A 22,292-nucleotide genomic window follows, 5' to 3' on the forward strand; every position below is an offset into this window, starting at 1 on the left:
GGAGAACACAAGGAAAGAGGGCTCCCTCTGTGAAAGTTTACATTCTAAAGGATGTAATATATCATCACTGCACGTCCCAGCCTACCTTACAGGCCGGTAGTTGCTCTTCCAGGAGAAACTGGGAGGTCGCACCCTAATCCAAAAGTCTCCTGGACAGAGTAGGCAACTATAATTAAAAAGCCTGTAAAGGAGGAGAATGCCAGAGCTTGTATAAGTAAGCTGGCATATTAGTGGATTCAGACATGGTGGCAGGGACAATATGTCACTGCAAACATAACCGCAATGCAATACTCTGCAATATATAACGTATGTTCTGTATCAGATCTCCTTAGCACAACAACTTAGAGTTGCGGGATGAGCGTTCAATGATTTGTAATGGACGGAGGAGCAATTGTTCATTCCAAGTTTACTTTTAACAGAGCTGCACTGGAAAGTCAAAGCAAAACTGAACAGGGTATTTTACCTTGTTTCACATAATTCAATTCGGGGGTTTAGTGGTCTATTAAAAATGAGGGCAAATATATACCCTTTTACCAATATGATTTAAAAGTCATTAGGAAAACACTTCCAAAACTTTAACATAAATGTAAACTTTATTGTTTGTTACAATAGTGAACTGCAAGTTCTTCTCATTTCATTCAGAATAACCATTCAGACAAAATGCATTATAACATTACATGTGTTTTTTAATTTATTTCCCATAATCGAGACCTTAAGTGGCCTCTGCCATTTCTACCAGGAAACTAATTTAAAAAAAGGAAAAAAAAGCAGCATGGATGGCAGCACCATTAAAGCTAAAAAAAAAATGTGTTTTTTTTTGTGTTTTAAAAATCCCTTGTTTTGTACTTCTTCCAGAAATTAAAGACATTTTTGAAGAAGCTAGGAAATGTGCTATATACCACAGGGTTGTACAATGATGACTGCATGTTTCCTACAGGCTTGCAATTACAGTATGTCTTACTGTACTCTGATGCATGACAGCAGCCTCTAACCCTTCTCCTCTAATTTGCTAATATATTAAACTATCTAACTAATACAATTAAGAAGACTACATTAAAACATTTAACATCAAGTTACATTAAGTGCTTCCTTGAAATACTAGGAAATTGTACACGTATTTGGCTTCTCTGGACTTGGTTAGAACAGACAAAACACTTTATGATCTTCTGAAGAATATGGCTTGCAACAACGTGAGCTCTCAATTTCAAACCTGGTTATAGTACCACTTGCATTGTTACCTGCTTGCAATGCACGTGGACATAGAAAAAATACAGGAGACTGAAGGTAAGACGAGCCCCTTGGATTACGGCTTGAGACTGTTGCAGGAATTGTTATTCCCCTCTGGAGTTTAATAATAAAAATTCAGTTCTAGCAAAGATGTGTAGTGTTGTATTTCTTATGTGTACCAGAAGAGGGCCCTTTAATCATCTCTGTACTGCTTCATAAGCAAATACAAAAGCACAGTGTTACCGAACTCACGCACACAGCCCTGCAGTAGTATCTGATAAGTTCACAAAAATAGAAAACATGAACTTCTAGGTATTATATATGTGTATAAACTAGGCTTTTATCATGTCACTTGGAATGAAACATTCAAGCAGCCTTTTTAAGTATATTTTCTCTCCGTCCCTTCTGGCAGGCATTTTGTTTAGTCCACAGTTAGTTCCACAGAGACTAATGAGGCTTTGATACGTGTATTGTCCATGTCAGCTGTTAAATCGAAGCAGCTGTACAAGTCCGCTGTCAATCACACTAGACGCAAGATCTAGCAGATATGTAGAACAAGTCTAGTATTAATACTGTTGTAACAATCTTGAACAAGTGGTTTAATTTGCATATTAATAGGAACCGCACCTGCACACGATACACAATATTGGGGCAAGCATCCTAAATGTCAAATTTCATTTTTTACATATATATTTTTTTCTTTTAATCCTTCACCTTATAACAACTGATATATTTAATCCTTAACAAAAAGAATTAGTTTGCATTCTAGTTTACACAATGTCTTGTTCACCCTCATGTATCCTTGAAATAAACAACACTTTAGGTTGGTTTTTACCTATTGCCCAAAACAAGTTATCAGAGTTTGTATTGGAAAACATAGCAATAGTCAATCTCCCACATGACACGTAATTTGGGCTGAACGGTACAGACCAGTTTTTATCCACGTCTGTTTCCTTGACATATCTGTAGTGCCGAATGCATTAATCAGCATCATTTTTAAGACAATAATTAAATATATTATAACAACTTCACTTTTTTGTCTCTAGGATCTAAGTGCTTGAGATATGGTTTTCTTTGTGCCTTTAAAATATTTGCTTACTCCCAATTCTGTTTTGTTTGTGTTTTTCTTTTAAAATTTGATGACCCTGAGCTATGACTTGGCATTAGGTTCCACCATTAGTCAGCCTTGGCAGCTTTCCTGGTTTTGGTGAGATAGGCTTCAAAGAAGAAATGACAGAAGAGCACAAAGTAGCTGAGGTACATTATGGAGGACCACACAATGTTTTGTACGTGGGATGGACACTGTCCCTGCTGCATCCATGAGAAGACCAGGTAATTCACCACGCAGCCAATGAGCATTTGAGTGATCTGGGATAATGTGATCAGCATGGCAAACTTTCGGGACACCCTAAAGCCAGCTGCACGCAAGGCATAGTAAGAATACATAACTGCGTGCACTCCGTAGTTCATGGTCATAAACCAACCTCCACCAGCCACCATGTCTTTATAGGAGTACCACGAATAGAGCAATACTGTTATATGATGATACCAGTGCAGGAAGATGAGCTTCTGTTTTCTAAGGATAATGAAAATTGTATCTCCTGGAAACACAGAAATACAAGAAATAGTGAGTTAGCATATAGGATTTATCATTGTTCTTAAACAAGCTCAACTAAAGGAGCAGTCACTGTCCATCTCATAATGTGTCTGAAACATTTGTGGTTTCCTCATGTACTGTACGAATAATCGGGGCGGAGGATAGGTGTGACTAAATGTATGACATTGATTAACACAGACCAGTCTCTCGCAGTAAGGATCAAGCAACAGGACTTTCACCAATGTGCCACTAGAAAGTGGGAAAGCCTCTGTTTTGTGCAACATTGCTAACATATTCCATATATCGTGTACAATTAGCACAGGTTTTATTATTAGTGCAAAAATGAAAATTAGTTTACCTTTGAGGACCTAAAATGTAATTGAGATTTTTTTTTAATGTGCACATCTTTTGGAAAGTATAATAATTATAATAACAAAGTATACATGTATTTTGTTGATAATTAGGGGGATTTTCAATTCAGCGTGATGTGTCTCTGGAGCGTCCACGGAGACACATCACGCCAATGTTATAACAGGAATCTCCGCTCATTTCTCCTCGCTCCCCATAGAAACGTGCAGAAAAATGAGCAGAAATTCCTTCTGTAGTGGCTGGCAATGTGTCCAGCCGGACATCGCGGTGATGTCCATGCAGCACATCGCCAGCAATTGAACCTCCCACTTAGGATCAATGCTTTATTATATCACAGATTGCAATTTACCATAAATAGTTTATAATAATATTGTGATGTTACACCTGACTCTGCTATATGATCAGTTCAGGGCAATAATCTCCATCAACTGATTATACCTCTGTCACCCACTAGTGCCTACGTTCTCCCCCTTCACCTTGGTGCACTAGCGTGGTGTCTATTAGTGAGACAGGACTCTCTCAAAAGCAGGCCCCGCTCAGAATAAGTCCCTGTCATGCCACTACTACCACCACAAATGCTGTTATCCACTCCTGCTAGGATAGGGCAGTTGTCCTGAGACGCACCAAATAATCTGTGCACATCAGCACACACATGGAGGTGGGAAGGAAATCAGTGGCAAAGGACTGCCGTTATGGACTGCTACTCCTGTGTAGCATGGGACATTTGTTCTACATATTGAGGATTATACTTTACACTGGCGCTATGGTCCTGAACACTGCAAACATTATATTGGACATTTGGGCTGTGTAACATGATGGTCAATTTAGCTGCATAAATATTTGTAATTTTGGCTGTATGATATGGATAATGGTGCCATATAAGTAGCTGCTGACAATGACATGGTTGTTATTAAGGAATGTGCTGGTGGATTGTGGCAAGTGAGGAAGGATAAGCTCAGATTGTACACTGTACTTCACTGGTCTTTCTGAATCATTAGAATCTTGTGTTTCTGTGGTCCATTCTAACATTTTAAAGATGTCCACGCATTGTTTTTTACTAATTCATAATGTCCCCCTCCAATGTAATGATTTTAAAACAATTATTTTTCAACTACCTGAAATTCAGGGGTCTCCCAGACATTCTTGAAGAACAGGCAGGTATGAAATAAACATGTAACCTGTCGGCTACGCTGCAGCCCTACGGGTTTAGTGGTTTGCAGACAATAACGACAATAACAGCCGATATGGCAGACAAGTTTTTTGTCCTAAATAGGGAAGGGAGGGTGCTGTGAGAGGTCTGATATTCTCACCTACAATTGATACATGCTGGATGAATTCTCTAGTACACAGGCAGGTTTAAACTATTTTCATAGTCTTTAATTTTACACCAGGAAAAAAAGATAGCACTAAGTGGAAGTTTATTAACTGGCTATATTATTATTCTTTGAATAATTACAGTAGCATACTTATATTATTATAGTATCCTATTATATTTTGACTGCCTGTAGCATGCGGTTTCTCCTTAGTGGTTTTTTTTTTTACACTAAAGTGATCATTTTAATACACTTATTATATGGTTTGAGCATTTTTCTTGTACATTTGCAGAGAAGTATTTCAGTGTGTAAAATATACAACAACAATATGTTATTAAAGAAAGTTGAATGAACATCCACCCGTTTTTTCTCTAGATTTGCCTTCACACCTTCCATATTTTAAGATAAATGAATGTGTGTTGCAGGCAGATAGTCAAGTGGTATTGATGTACTATGTACTGCATTGTTGTCTTCCACTGTGACACTGTTCTGTGTAAACTGGTCATGTGTACATGCAAGTCATTACAGGTTTAAGCAGAGATTACAGCTTATTAAAGAACAGACTATGACTTGTCAGCATTATGACAGAAATAATGCAACCTCTAAATGTTCTTGGTTACAGATATGACCATTTCTTGTACATTATAGAATCCAACAGGCATAAAACTATTTTTTTACAATGTTCACTTTGTTTTATTTATTTATTAAAGGCAAGCCTGTAACCCCCTCCCAAAGAAATCTATCAAATATACATTAGGCAAAACCATTGCATGACTTCATAAATCGTCTATATGAGCAAGAATGCTGACTTAGCTACAAATAGATCATGGTTACTGGAACATATTTACAATTACTGACAATTAGAAGGCTGGACATCATTTAATATGGATTTTGTGAAAGGAGCAGGAGCAGAATGTCAGATGCCACTGAGCTAGTGAAGGTCTTTAAGAGAGCATATACAGTGCATTATGGACAGAGCCGCTCATTAGCATTTCATTAGTAAAGCACTTCAGTGTATTTCTTGTATATAACACATACTACTGACTCACTCATTATATGGTTAAAACACCATGACCTAGTTATGATGCCCTCTGCTCAGTGGTGGCATTGACATACACAAGAATAGTACAAGTCTTGCTGTTCTGTCAGTCATAATATTGCTCAAAATGTTATCCATAAGTACTATCCACAGTTTCTATCCTTTATTCTCAGATATAATTTAAGGCATGATGTGAGGAAATGGTACTATGCAGTTGTTCCTCAGCCTTCTGATCACACGTTATTGATGGTACCTGCCAAGCAATTATCGTTTGTAATGTACATGGTTTTGCAAAGCATCTTATTTTTCTCAGACAGCAGCTTGCATGTAAGCAATTCAAAGCAAAGGAGAGCTAAAAATATTCCACAGAGTTGTGCCTGGGGAACTAGCCAAGAGAAATTAAATCAAAAACTTGTTTTCAGCAATTCAAAGCACTCTTGAGCAAGTGCTGATTCTTTTTATTTCATTGGAAGTAGAAGAGGGTGAAAGTTACTTACCCAACTCTGGTGCTTTGCTTAGCACAAATGCGTAGGCCCAGAATTTGCTGACTGGTCCGTAATAGAAACTCTGGTCACAAACTGACTGCTTTAGTCCTTTGGTCATCAAAATGTACAGCATGTAAGCACCAGTCCGGACAGCACCAAATATACTGGAGGGCGGAAAAAAATGATGTTCTTACTATGGTTTAAACATGTATTTAGTGTTTCTTTTTTGCACATGACTTTTGTATCCTCCAGTTAATATGTAAAAGTATCTTATAGCACTCACAAATATACTGTATACATTGGGATTACATACCTTTGAAAAAATTGCAAATTTAATATTTAACAATGCAGTATCTTCTGTTTAAATACCTTTCCTTCTGCTCAATCACATATAATTTTGTGGGGTTTGACTATCCAGAAAGCAGCTGTAACAGGCACAATGAACACATTACAGGCTGTTTTCATCAATAGGTGTTTTTCATTAATAGGTGCTTATGGCACAGAATGACCCCTCGTTGTGTATAACCATCTCTATGGCCCCATCCGTTTCTGTGGCTTAAAGGATAACACCACACAAAACGTAAAATTCAGTTTTAAGTGGCAAAACATTAATGCAAAAAAAATACTTACCTGTGTTCCAATAATCCCCCGAATCAATGCTTGCCATAATCTAGGGATTCTCACCTAGCTCCAGCCAAGGAAGCCTTACCTCATACAGACACACTACCAATAAATGCATGGAGAACAGCCAGATCGAGTGGCTCACAATAACACAGGTCAGTAACATTTTTGCATACTGTAATTTCCACACATGAACTGTATTTTCTGCTTTGTGTGGAATTAGTTTATAATGGATCCAGGTTCACTGATCATGTACTAGAAGTAGGTATTCCTTGGCTCTCCAGATGTGATGGGATTACAAGTAATTTTTGCGGTAATGATATGCTAGGATTTTTAAACCCACAAGACCTGGATGCCCAAAGGAGGTTGCAAAACTCTGTTCTATACACTTCAAATTGGCTTCAGTGCTCACAGCCACTGCAATCTGTGTAGGGAATCCTAACATATTTGCTAAAAATCCTACACAGAGGGGAACTTAAAACAATGTAAAATGTTAAAAGACCTTTCTGCGCAGAGACATGATAATAGCAATAGTGTGTAAAATATCAATTTATTGGTTGCAATTAGAATACAAAAACATTGACATAACATAATAGGAATGTGAATAGTGTAGCCATTTACGGATGTAAATACAATCTCATTTTAAGGAGCATCTTGTAAAACCTATTGGTTATGTACTGTCACGAATACGCTCCCAGCTTCCGTGACTTTGGGGTGTTTTCTGTCTGAGGTTACACACGTTTCCAGCCCGCAGTCTCTACCTATCACACAGGTTATAGACCTGCTGAAGCACCCCCACACCGTGCTCTAACCCTCCCCCACACTTCAAGTTTGCCACCACCTATTGAATACGGGCAATAGGACCCCAATATACTGTCCCACACTGACACACAAGGCTTCTGGCTACCCACAGGCTAGCAAGGCCTACATCAGTAAACAAAGAGTTAACTCTTCACACCTCCAGACTGTCACACAGATGTAAATGCAAGTACACACTAGGCTTGTTAGTCAAATGTATCAACAAATCACACACCACCATGCAAAGGGTTAACTTGGTCGAGCTATATTCTTCTTAACAGGCTAATGGATTCGTAAGCGTATAAAAGACGCAACTTACTAAATTTATAGATTTAATTTACAAAGGTACAGGGCATTTAAATATATATATATATATATATATATATATATATATATATAAAAAATAAACAATTGACAAAACATACACAAGCAAAGCAGTTTAAAATAAAAGGGGTTACATTCAGAGTTTAACTTACATAAATTGTATAATCTGTGCCATGGGGAATTGGCAAGGAAGATGGACAGCTAATCAATATCGATTGATTTTCCCAAACGACTGACAATTTGTGGTAACTGGTCTCAGCTTTTAAAAGACACTTCCAAACCTATCCCCACCTCCCGGGGGTTGCGGTCTGGGACACTTTTTTCAATCACCATTTGCATGTTGTCTGATTTACTACCCAATTTACTACGTGACCTAACTTTTCTGTGAAGCTTCACCCAAACCCAATTTTATTATTAATAAATCCCCTATGAATTTGTCCATTTTTATACCAAACAGGAATAGATACAGTGTATTAGTAGACCTTATACTCATTTCCTCAACTTCTCTGTGTGGCAGAATTCTTAATTTGACATATGAGCTGCCCTTCATCATGCTATTGAGGAATTTGTGATTGATCACTACTTTTATTGATTTTAAGTGACATATTTTAAAACTGAATTATTCTTGTCTATATACTATAGCCAAGTCAGCACATGGGGACTCATTTAGAGTCGGACGCAATGTGCGTCTAAGACATGCAGGAGTGGGAGTGTGCCGCAGCTTGGTAGGGTATTACGAGTGGGATGCAACCCCAGTTGCATCCCACTCGTAATAGCCTACCGAACTGCAGCTAGCTAACTACTTGCGCCACCTAATCCCTGCCGCACAGTTTTAGCCCTTTTTTGACATGTGTTGTGTCTGCGCCTTACTGGGTCATGCCTTCACAATTATGTGTTCTGCCCATTCCCTCGTATTAACCCGCAAGCTGTCGCAAGTGTAAATTGCGTCTGAGATGCAGGTGGATATGGTGCCTGCTGCACATGCGTGATAGGGGTTTTGTGGTGGATGCGCCTAAAACGGACTTTGCTTCTGACTATAAATGAGGCCAATGGTCTCTTTGAGCCAGAAACCACGCTGAGCGGTTCCTAACAGTCTATTCAGGTGTTAAAACTTCATCCCAGGCAAGGATATATCTCACTGCAGGGGCCTTTGAAGCTGCTACACACACACACACACACAGACTCTCTGGCTTCACATTTTACACTTTAGTAGCTCAACTTATCAATGGATTCATTTGATATATCATATTTACACTGTAGTTATTATTTAGGCCTTATTCCCCACCATTGTGTTATGGGTTAACCCTTATAAATAACTCTAATTTCTTTATGTTCACAACATGTACAGTTATAGATATTCAGTGAAACATAGAATCTGACCAAACATTTGCCCAAGTGTATAAATTTAAACAAAACACATTTCAGCACAACTACTACAAAATGTAACAGATTGAAAAAAACGAAACAAAAAAACAAATCCAGTTAATAGAATGGTATTGTGGTATGTGCAAAGGCTTGGGCACCCTGTTTGTAGTTATTCATCTCTCCTTTGGTAGAAACATTTCTTGTAGCCATCAAAGTTTTTCTACTTTTGCTTTACAAACCATTTCCTTTTCTTCCCTGCAGACCTTATCTAGCTCAGAAATATTCTCGCCTTCTTGCATGCACTACAAGTTTGAGATGCCCCAACAGATTTAAAAAAATATTAAATTGTGGGGACTGGGAATGCCGTTTCATAACCTTAAACTTTTGTTCTTATAAGTACTTCATGGTTGATTCTGAGGTATGATTTGGATCATTTTCAACCTCTCTTCAGCTTCTATTTCCTCATTGTGTATGGTACATTGGCTTCTAGGAATCTATTATTCTTTCCACCCAGACAATATTTCCTCTGCCATATACATATAGAAAAATACTATCCACACCAGAATTATCTACTAAGATTTTTGTTTAACTTTCTACTGGCAAAAGAGCCTAAATTTAATGCAAATTTTTAGGGGGTGCTCTCCAGAACGAATACAGTAATCAAAACAAAAAAGAGAGAAAGCGGGACAATTTTGGAGGCAGACTATTTATTGCTAGTATTGGAACACAAGAATTTGCAATGAACTCATCTTAAATTGATTAAGGTTAAAAACAAACTTTATTAGTCAATATTAAAATTGTTGTAATTGATATGTTATGACCCAAGTGAATTATTAAAACAATTCTATTTGTAAAAAAGGTGTGTTAAAGTTATAAAATCAACATGAAAAGAGGTTCCTCTAATAAATACCCAATGCTCTCATTATTTATGTACATCTTAGGGGCATATTCAATTGTTAGCGAGTTTCGAAGTTCGAGCACGTTAAGTAATTTTTTGGCTATTTTTCCTTATTTTCGAGCGCGGAAACTTCTCCCGCAATTCTAATCTTTTTTTTATTTTTACCAAAACGGTGTTATCGCGCTCCAACCGTTTGTCAATGTTAAAGTATAGGCTGGATGCGAACCCTCAGCGGAAAAAGCTATTCAATTGTTTTTTAACGCTGAGTGTGAAACAGGCAAATCTGCTGTTTCATCTCGCACCTCCTTGGTCTGCTCAAAGAAATTTTTTTTTTATTAAGTTAAGAAAAATATACAGTAAACTGAAAAAATAGGTGTAAAAGTTCATAAAAATAACCTAAAAACTGAGAAGTACTTAAAAAAGTGTAATAATAATTTTTGGAAAGTTCCCCCTTTAGAAAAGACCATTAGTGGTGCACGTATTTAAACTTTTTTATATCATTTTTTTAGAGGGGGGGGGGGAAGGGGTGGTTGTGCCTGACCTCAGTCAGCTCTCGGTGAAAAGTAGCATGTTTTTTTTTTAAAACCAAAATCGTTTGCTCCCCACTCTATTTAGTCTGAGCCCTAGTGCTGGCAGGCTATTGATGTGCGAGTTAAAATCTTTGAAAAATTTGGCTCCCCCTATTTTAATTGAACCAGCACTAGGCAAACCAGCCGGGGTGATAGGCACTATAGCGGTGGGGGGGGGGGAAACGCAGTTTGGGTCCCACGGCCATAATGACTAAACACCCAGACTGTTCAGCGCTGGGCTGGATTCCCTAGGGAGTGTGGTCCGCTGAAAAATGTAAGCGGGCCACCCCCCTAGGGACACCCAGCCCAGTGCCGATAGCACTAGGGCTCTTCCTACTACCCCTGGGCTGTGAGTAGTAGGGTAATAAATGGGGATTTTGTATGAAAAAAAACAAAAAAACAAATTTTGATTTGTGGAACTACATGTCCCAGCCAGCCATGTTGGCCTAAATAGTGTGGGCATGCTGCTACTTGTCTAACTACAAGCACCAGCGTACCCATGGCACCCAGGGCATGTTTGCACTTGTAGAACCACAAGTGCCAACATGCTCTTACACCCATGGCTGGCTGTGATCTGTAGTTCCACAAAGTAAAATGTTAAATAAAAGCACAACACCCTCATTCCAACCACAAATCTTTATTAAAAATAATAAAACCCCAAGAAATACAGTAAACACCCTCATGTACACCATAGATTTTTATTGAAAAAAACCCAAAACAAAATACTCACCATTGACGAAATCATCAGTTTTATGATGCTTTACCTACACGCACTCATTTACGCAAAGTCCCAAAAATTATTTGTACCTTCGAAGAAATGTCCGGCTTGCCCACTGTGCCACAAATATTTGTACCTTACAAATGTCCATGCTTGGCCAGTGTTCAAGAAATGTTTGTAAATGGCAAAAAATTTACCTCCTTGTAAAATCTTTTAATCTGCTGTCCAGGGGGGGCCATTGTTGCTTGCAGTGCTGGGGCCCTTCTTGATTGCAGTGTGGGGGCCCTTCTTGATTGCAGTGTGGGGGCCCATTCTCTTGTGCAGTGCTGGGGTCCTTCTTGATTGCAGTGTGGGGGCCCATTCTCTTGTGCAGTGCTGGGGCCATTCTTGATTGAATTAATTTGCATTCATTTTTTTATACTAAAATGACTGCCTTAACCACTCCTCATTTCAAACTCGCTAGGACCAATAATAGAGCGCGAGGGGGTGGATGCAATATAACAATTGAATTGAGCGTTTTGTTTTGTTTTTAAAACGAGCGCTCGAACAGGAAAAAATGAGCGCAGGTTTTTGGTTTTTTTTCGAGCGCGGGATTTTCACCCGTCTCGCTAACAATTGAATATGCCCCTTAGTGTTTCATTCACAATATCACTTATTCATATCACCAATTGTTTTGTTTTTTGGGAATAAAGTTATAATACCACAAATAGGGCCACATACTACTCAGATAATTAATGAGTATGCACTAATATTGGATATTAATATAATAGATTTATATTTATACTGGATTATTCACAACTCTTAGCAACTCTTCTTATTATGAAAATCAATTGTATGTGGTTATTTCTCACAGAAATCTCATTAAAAAAAATGTGTGAATTCACCATATATTCTATATTGGTTTAAATTAGCTGTATTTCTGCTATTTGTGATTTCAAATCATATGCAGTTGTATTGTAGTTATTATGCAGGGAGGACCCTGGCTATATGATAATTATGTAATATGCTATACTCCTGAGATTTCGGATATTATTAGTTTTTATATACAATTCTTATACATTGTAGCTTAGAGCCACTGGCCACTGGTTGCCACACAAACCCAAAGCATAGTAGATCAACTCCCATGCATACCGGTTGGCAAGGCTTTCTCCATACGCGCCACTTGTTTTTAGTTATCTCTTGTAGATGTGGCCAAAAAATTACAGTAATGTCTCATCAGCCACAATACTTTGTTCCATAATGATTCTGGCTTATCTAAGTATTGTTAAGTTATACTTCACCGACCCCTATAAGCCAAGTTCAGCCTGATGCTGAATGCAGGTCAGGATGACAAGTGAATACTACTAATTTTATCAGTGGAGAAGAAACCATTAAACACAAACCAGCATGGACACACCTTAGGTGCCATTTATATAAGTGGACAGAAAAAGGTGACACAAAAGGGTAAAGTACATAATTCTGACATTGCAATTGTTGGCACTTAATCTGCCTACATGAAATAGGCAGGCTAAATGCTGACACTTGCATTGTGTAGACAGGTGGACAATGTCGTCAGTGTGATTGGCGACATTGTGAATATCGTCAATCACAGTGCCGACATTTACACTGTCCGAATAATGATCGACACCGACAAAAAGTGGTGATCCAATGTACCACAATTTAGAGAGGGGACACAGAATGAACTAAGACACATGATGATGCAGGGTTAATTTCCATGAAATTCATCTTTCACTTCTCTATCCAAAATTACAATTATCAGAATAAATGACTAGTATGAAGTATTGCCAAATTTTAGAAAACCTCATTTAATTGTATAAACCAGTCCACACTAACAGTTTATTTTTAAGAGGCATTTAGCTAGGGTTAGAACATCTCTTTATTATCACTCTCAGCTCTCTCACTCTTCTCTGTTTGTCCCCAGTTTTGACGTTGACAGGAATCTAAGCCAATCAGATCATCAGAATGTTCACAGCAACACAAAGTTTTTCATGATATATGATCTGATCTTGTGGGAGACAGTGACCTGTCTACAGCTTGAAAGTTTGATAGAGGATGGAGCATTGACCACAGCAGCACAAGGAAGATGTGAGGCTCCTGACAAAATATTGTTTTATATAGAGGTGCAATGCATACCACAAGCTCATGTAAAACCAACTTGTTATATACTTACATTCCATTGTGAAACACCTTCAAACCAAGTCATGTCCTGCTCTGAAAGGGACCCGTTTCTTTATTTATGTATGGGTAGACCAACAGCTCATATGATATGTAAAAAGGTGTTGTGTTAGCAAGGGTTGAGTACGGTTTAATGCTTCTGAAAAATCCGACAGCGAGGACACCTACAAATAAAAAATATATACACTTACCTGAGACCCGGCGAAGCAGATCTCTGATGGGACCACCATGGTGACAGCAAGTTATTCCGAATGGACAGGTCTTCGGCAGTAGAGTTTGACATCATCGCAACTTTTATGAATGTTAATTTAAAGCGGCAATGTTGGGTTTAGTGTTTAAACACTTAACCGACGGGGTCTCGACATTGCCGCTTTAAATTAACATTCATAGAAGTCGCAATGATGTCAAACTCTACTGCCGAAGACCTGTCCATTCGGAATAACTTGCTGTCACCATGGTGGTCCCATCGGAGATCTGCAGCGCCGGTTTCCAGGTAAGTGTATTTATATTCAAATCGGTTTTTCATCAATTCAGTTTTTATTGATAGGTGTCCTTGCTGTCGGAATTGTGTTAATCGTGAAATCGATTACCACCGGTTAGCAAAATGTACCATAAACAAACAAAAGGTTCCTCCCATGGATTCATAGCTTGTCCTATATGACCATGTAGTGTCCGTATTATTAGTTGGACTTCTCACAATCAGAAATGTTATTATTCACAAGTACCAGAAAACTGGAGCAGTACCGTATATATTTTATGTCACTGTCCTACCTGAAAACGGCAAGGCTGAGAGACCACAGGACAAGGGGCTTCCTTAGCTCAAACTTTTCTCGTTGTTTCATTAGGTGCCGACCACCAAATATAAAGGCAGCATACAATGCTGAAAATAGAAAGGATTTCTTCCTGGAAGAGAAAATAAATATACTGTATTACTATAGCTACAAGAACTAAACAAACTACTGTAATCAGATAAATATCCTTGCACATTGCTCTTCGTTTCCAGGTTATGGGCTAGATTTGCTAAAAATGGTTTTATTAGTAGGTTTAAAACCGCTGCACATTGCCAGTGATTTAGTGCACCAAACCGCCACATTTACTATACGGAAATTTGAGGATCAATTGACAAACAACTGGCAATGTGTGTCGTACAACCTTATTCTGATAGGCTAGGTATCTCAGACTACATGCTCTTATAGTTACCTTGCCATTCAGAACATAACAAGAGACTATGAATTATGGGGGGAATCATTATTTATTAAAGGTAAAAAATAAATTTATAATGAGAACAAATGTAATGCTTCATTATATTAAAAGGCAAAAATATAATATAATGAAATCTTAAATTTATCTCCAAAACTTAATTATAAATTAATTTTGGTTTTCCAAACTGAAGCTTAATAAATCTGATGGTTTGCATTATCGTGTTAAAAATTGGGATGATGATTTGTTATGTGGCACTTTAAGTTGTCTAGCGGTTTGTCTTTTAGTGAATCTAGTGATTTTGAAACCAACAGAAAATCTGCCTAAAAGAGGCTGCTAAAAACAAAGTGTCTTTATTAAGGGGCATATTCAATTGTTGGTGCTACAGCCAAAAGTAACGCGCCCCGCGCACTATTACCGCCATTACGGTAATAGTGTGCGTAAATACCATTATTACGGTACTTTTCACGCTGGATCACAGCTCGCGGCTCAGGTAGCTGCGAGCTGAAGTCCGGCTAGTATCACCGTAATAACGGTAAGTTTTTCCACGGCAGAAACCGCCAACAATTGAATATGCCCCTAAATGTCACTATGAACTCAGTTTACGGAAGTTTTGAAAAGCTTTCCCAGAGACAGAGTTCTATATAGAATTATTTTTCACCTGAAAACTATGGAGATCTGTCAATTATAATGTACAGTAAGCTTTGATAAACTTATCAATTTATTTTTATTTACATACTGACAGTTTTCAGCCTACAAAGCAATATCCATATGTTGAAAAATAGAAAAATCTACTGTAAAAACTATAAAAGTTGAGAAGCTGATGATGTAAAATGGACAGAGCTTACCAGCAAGGACAGTTTCTATAAATATCTTCAGAAGTATTTGATATATTTGTCTCTGAGAATGTATTATTTGTATACCGTGTCAGTTGTCAAACAAACAAACTAAACTGAAGGAGGACTGGAATAAAGCAGTCAGAACTGGGCGACATTTACAGAAATGTTGCCAAGTTTCTGCAAAGCTTTTTTATATTTACTTGCCTAAAAATATTATGGACCTTTTTATTGCATTTTCTTGTCATTATTTTGTGCCTTAAATGTGGTACAATAATATGCTTTTTGCCAAAAGAAAAAAAAACAAACAGCAAGGGAAAAAACCTCAGTGCAAAAAAAGTGTTTTGATGGAGGATACACTAGATAGATACACTTGTGAAATAAACAGGACACCCTTGACATAAAATAAGAACAAGCACCTTTGAAGACATGCAAGTTAATAATACTTCATACAGAATCCACCAGTAAATAAAAGTGGAGAAACAGGAATGACTGGACCACCCCACCTTTACATGGAAAAACCACAAGCCCATGATCATGAGGGTTTTTCACAAACAAAAAAGCAGACAATACATTTTAAACCACTGCTAAGCCCTCTGAGACTCAGTGATTATTTTAAATTATAGAAGAACAAAATATTCAGCTTACTCCAAATTTGACTGTGAAATTTCCCATGTTTCGCCAGTGGAATGGCTTTAAATGTTCCCAGTCCTACCCCAACCACACCACACATATTGCTCTGACCATCATTATTCCAGCTCTATTAACAAACTGCAGAATGGTGGAAGAGTACTTGAACTGGCAGTTCGTATCTCTGTGAAGCTCCTGTTCTACTCTACTTGCACTATATTTCACTTATCTTTACTAATAGTGTTTTGCTCGTTATAAGCAAGAAGCATATAGTAAAGACAGTAGTTTTACATAGGAACCCAAGTAATAGTGTGAAACATTGCATATATAAAAAAATCTAGGTCCTTAACAAAACCTGCACAAAGTGAAACATATGTAGGCTTATGCTGCTTAGCAAAACGAAAACAAAACAAGACAAATCATCATGACTATGGCCTAATCAGATATTCTGAAAATAATATATTAACGTGGGTCTAATTTCTCCCAAAGATATGAATTGTTTTATATATGTAAAGTCCCTGTGTGCGAGTATAACATTGGTTTATAAATTCTGAATCTAAAAGTCAGTGCCTTGACCCGCAGCTGGACTATTTATCCCAAGATAAGATCAGCCTATAACCAATGTTTTATGGACAACACAGTTGCTGTGCCTACAATAGTTGTGGTTCCTCCAAGGGCATTATGTTTCCTCCTAGAGGGAAGATTCATCAAATCAATACTTTTCATAATCCATATTTGAGAAGGTCTCTCTACCTATTTGTAACTAGTGGTATCAGTCACATGACATGAGGCAATCATAGACACCAGCCACATAAGGAAGATATAGAATAAAGTATCAAGTGAGGTTTCCTGTGACACAACACAAAGACACCACAATAAGTCACTGTAACCAAGTTTTGCTTACCCTGGTGCTGGAGAGGGCAGACAATGCACACAGTGTCCATACCTGCAAACCAAATAATAAGAACCATTCCAGGATGCTAAAACTAACAAGTAAACCAAAAGACTTAGGTGCTAAATAATTATTATAAGCAAATGGTAATCTTAGGCTATGATGGGCCAGCATTCTGCTTTATGTGAATATGTAACCAACCTCATAATAAAGGTGTTTTGCTTCTTTCTGAAAACCACACATATAATTGTTAAAAATATTAGAAAATGTCAAGCAGATAGGGAAGGCTTATTTTCATGTGTGTTTGCCACTCTGTAAATAATAGAATATTTTATTTGATGGCGCATGTAAAGGTTGTTGTCCTGTATAAGTATTGTATATAGAAGAGAGTAGAAAATCTTAAAACTATAATTTACAGGATTCATTTCGTGATCATATTGCTTGTGACAAAGCAGTGGAAACATGATCAGCATAAGATAAGAAAAAATAAATAAAGTGTAGGGATGTAGGATAAGAATGAGATCAGACTCGGACAGTCATTTAAAACAAAAACTAGTATTGTATATAGATTTTGGAGGGATAACATGGACAAGGAGGATTCTCAGAAGGGATATGTGCAGTTGCAAGTAAACATGACCCACATGTCAAGATGTAAAGTTTAAGCCTCTTTACTAAATATGCGCAGTGTCAGTTTCTTGGCAGTCCACCATATGCAGCCAATTAGGCACTTGGCAATAATGCTGAGCTAAGTGAGTTGCCAACAGTGCTGTTTGTCAAGATAACAGCTGTACGCTTGGTTCATTAATAAAAGTGCAACTGGAGATATCAAGACGGACAACGCAGAGCACATATGGCTAAAAACTCACAGCGGGTCAAAAGTCTAAAGACAAACAAAGTTATATGAATAAGTGATACAAAACAAGAGAAATTCCACTTTTACAGAAAAGACTTTTCTTAAAACCAGAACTGTCCTTCTGCTCATCTGATCCAGGTAATTTCTGTGGCTTCCCAGTTCCTTTAGAAGCTTTGACATTTAATTGCATGACTAGGGAACCCCCGCCTTTTCCTAAAGACAATGGTGTAGCAACAGTAGTGAATGGGCGAAGACCACATTTACAGCCACTTTGAGACTTGTGACCATGGATATAGTAGATTGACACCTATGCTTTAACACTTCTGCTTGCCTCCATATCCTTACCTTACATCAGTAACTGACAATCTACTATACTTCAGGGGGTGCATCAGAGGTCCTATAACGTTCAAAGGGGCAGCACATTACTCTTAATCTCAGTAATATGTTAAAACAATATAATACATTAAATAGTAGAGAAACACAGCTACCTGTAATTACATTTCAGCAGGCATTTCAAGCAAGTTTTCTAAACAAATATGACAATAAAGTAGGAAGGAGCTGGGGGGTGCCGGTGAAGGCTCAGAGAGCCCCCTGTTGCCCATCACTGTCTTAAATGCTTACCAGTTCAGGGAAAAGGGTCTAGTATGTAGTGTTTGACCTTCTCCACTTCACCCTTGAAACAGGTGTAAAACCATGCAAATCCCAGATATATTACTGAATGCACTCATTCATAAAACTACAGTTCCCAAGAGTGCCTCTGGGAAGTTCAATGGAAACTGTCTTGGCCATTTTGGTGTGGACAAACTTCCAACTACAGCCTCAGGCTGCTCACCATGCAGAGACAGTTAGACACTGTAACAAGTTGCAAAAGGCGTGTGAAAATGTTCATTTTGGCTTCAGAATGAACAAGAAGGCTCCAGGAGATTCTTGGGGAAAAGAGCAGCCGAAAACAGACTGGTGGACATTAGTTGGTTGTGTTGCTGCTGGCTGTGTGTTGTGCTATGTGACTGCTGCCTGGGATAAAGGAGTCATTGAGTGCCTATGCTGAACTATTGCCCAGAGGGATTTTTTAGCTAAAGTTCTAGACTTAAAAGCCAGCCCATAAGGAAACATCTTTGGAGAAACAGGAAAAAAAAAAACAACTTGCCACTGTCTAACAGATATCAGCAGGCCTCAAAAGACAGATACGTTTATGGCTTATTTTGGTTTGCTATGTTCAAGTCATTAAAGTGAAATGTGAGACATCAAACTGTGTTATTGAAACCTCTGACCGGGACTGTAATATTGCTATTGAGAGGTTATGCTGCTGTCTGCAAGAAGAGTTTATTACAGCCAAATCTGCTGTTTTTAAAGTTATCTGCAAGCTGACACAGTGTGCAAGGGACATAAAGAGCAATCATTTGTCACAAGAGTTTGTCTACATTGCATCAGAAGTTTAATTCTATTGTAAAACTGCCTAAAATGGTTGCTGAGGAGAGAATTGCAAGTTGTTTAACTTTCCAGTTGCTGGGAGAGATCGATTACTGATTGCATTTTGTACAAGAAACATCTTATATTATATATCTTGGAACAGATTACATGCGACTTAAATTCCAGATAAATTAATAAAATGCTTATTGATAAATGGGCATTTGACTCACCATTGCTTTAAAACAACTCTTTTGTTTTCTGCTGATTGAAATAATCTTCATGTATACAGCTAACATTTCGCTTTAAACTGTGACTTACAATTTACCCCTGTGGGTTCTGTCTATTGTAAAGTGACCCTAATCTACAGTAATTTCTGCTAAAGCATCTAACCTGAACAAACTGGATTAATCCATGTTGCATCTCTACTGATTTTGTGTGATAAGAGGTATAAAATTGCACTAAAAGTCTATCGTGTTTGATTTGTCTAGATAATCTGCTATAGCAGCATTTAGTATAATGGTCTTATTAACATGTTAGCAACCGATTATCTCTAAAAGTATTTATCCAGTGAAACTCATTTCACAGAAGCACAGTGCCTAAATTCAAAGTGAGATATATTTATTCAGTGACCTATGTGTTGAGGTGGTTTATGTTTGCATATTGCTGATATTGTTGCAACAAGATCCTAAAATGTTAATTATTTTGTAACATGTTGAATAACATTGCATATTGATGGTATCGTGGCATTACTTCCCTACTCTACCACTTCTCACCTGCTGTTGTGGTAAAACCTTATACAACAAGCAGAGAGAATAAACCCACGAGTTTATGCCATTTTAGCCCTTTTTTCCTTACTTTATTCCAACACTACTGAGGGGACACTTTTCCTTTCTACCATACCACCGGACCTGTAGAATCCTTTCTTACACTACTTCTGCTGTGCCAACTTATCTGGGATCTAAGAGACATTGTCACATCACTGTCTAGGAATAGATAAGAGGGGATTTTTTTTTTAATTTCTTCTTTTTTTTTTTTGAGGGGGGGGGGCAGGACATGCCTGAAAAAATAGGGAAGGGATCAATGCTCAAGTCTCAAGCTGAAGCTGCATACATTTTTTTTTTAAGTTTAAGAACTTAATAGGAACATAATACTAATTAATGTTTCATGACACTATGAAAATCTGACAAACCACGCATGATATTCAGATAGATTAAGAGTGAAGCCTGGCCCTACCCACAGTACTACTAAATGAAGTGAATAAATGAAATCACCAGAAAACACCTGTGGACTACACATAAATTGGCGTGACTGAAAATGGCTGTTGGGTATCCTACAAACACATAGTTGCACAAAGAAATGAAAAATCAAATGGCTCCAATCCACCACACTTAGCCTAAAATTAAAATTTGACAATTGATTATTTAATGACAGTTGTCCTTGCAGCAGAGAAAATAAACACATTATACACTTTTGGAAGGTATTTTGTCAACTTAATTACATAGCTTCACAACATGAAGCAAAACTATCTTGTACCTTCTACCTATACTAAGTTGTCCATACGTCTGAATATGTTACCAGCAAAACTTTTTAGGGGTAATGCATTTAGTATTGTGATAATGGCCTGGCTCAGTCATATTTAAACAGCTGTGTTGATACATGGGCATTCTTAGAAAGCATTTGATCAAAACTATTTTTCAGAAGCAGGAAGGCCAACTGCCAACAAACAAAACCACTGCCGGATAATCAATCTCTCCCATTCACATGCTGATCTGGCAACAGAAAAAAATTCAAGAACCACAGACCTGGAATTAGCGTAAACAAAGATAACCTCTGATCTAAATAGCTAAAAAGCTAGAGTCTCGTTCTGTTGAAGGCCTTTAATCTTGTAAAAATAAGAGATTAACATTTAGTAATATTTTAGATAATTTAAAGACTTTGGCACTACAATACTACAAGTAAATGTAACCAATGCATATCTGTAGGAATAACACATTGTAAAGTATTTACTTGCCAAAGTGCAATTGCTGTGAATATATGTGAGTACATAAGGTGTGGATGAAAGAAAACAAAAACCAAAAACTATATGTCAACTATAAACATCCACTTGAATGCTAAATATTTGATTAACTACTCAGTGAAGGGCAACCTGATATGCTTCAATGGCTACATGTGCAGCCCTCCACCCTTCAAAAAGGGCCACACATTACTCAGCCCACGAACAACCGTGGTATGGTGACATCATGCCTCTTACTTACTGTAAAATAGCCCCACATACACGCAGACCCCATCAACCCTCATATCCCACATGTACTCCAAAACTCTCCCATGACACTCAGACCTTCCCATGTGTCCCTCACATGCCCATCAGACCTGAAAATTTGCAGGAAAACAAACTTGGAAGCATGGGTGTGTGACATATAATGTCTATCAATGAGTGGGTACTAAATGTCTTTTCAAATACTTTACTTGTTTTTTATTCTTCTTGTGCTCTTTGATAGTACATGGGTAATGTACCAACTCGTTACAAAAAAGTATAGATTTTATATTTAGGGCTCTAGGTCAATGGACAGAATTGGTCAATAATAGGTAAATCATTTAAAAGCTGCCACTCCCATGACCCGGCACCTTTACTGTTAAATTAGCGTTATATACATCAATTTTTAAAAAAAGAAAGAAAAAGAAAGCACTACAAAACATATTGTAAGTCACACTGGGGAAGCTGCCAAGACTCTTTAAGTTCTCATGTATGTATGTATGTATGTATGTATGTATGTATGTATGTATGTATGTATGTGAGCCTTACTGTATGCTCTCCACAACATTTACCAGCCTACATATTAATCTGAAACAAGTTGGCAAGACAAAAAAAGTAATTTACTTGCTTCTAAATCGATGTTAAATTTAAATAATGCAAAGTTAATTTCAAAAGCTGTAAGACTTTCATAAATTAAATAAGAAGCTAACATTACAGGG

The 22,292-nt window shown here is 37.6% G+C and overlaps 1 protein-coding gene across 1 annotated transcript in view; it reads right to left on the reverse strand.

The window, feature by feature from the left end:
• Positions 1-574: 574 nt before the first annotated feature.
• Positions 575-22,292, reverse strand: part of ELOVL6 (ELOVL fatty acid elongase 6) — a 70,981-nt gene continuing 49,263 nt past the window's right edge. The window contains exons 2-4 of the mRNA XM_075200631.1: positions 14,270-14,401; positions 6,043-6,194; positions 575-2,828 (exon numbers count right to left, since the gene is read on the reverse strand). Of these exons, the coding sequence (XP_075056732.1) occupies positions 2,404-2,828; positions 6,043-6,194; positions 14,270-14,401 (709 nt within the window). The 3' untranslated portion in view covers positions 575-2,403. The remainder of the gene's footprint in view (positions 2,829-6,042; positions 6,195-14,269; positions 14,402-22,292) is intronic.

The sequence above is a fragment of the Mixophyes fleayi genome, chromosome 1 (genome assembly GCF_038048845.1).
Source record: "Mixophyes fleayi isolate aMixFle1 chromosome 1, aMixFle1.hap1, whole genome shotgun sequence".
In the NCBI taxonomy this organism is placed as follows: domain Eukaryota; kingdom Metazoa; phylum Chordata; class Amphibia; order Anura; family Limnodynastidae; genus Mixophyes; species Mixophyes fleayi.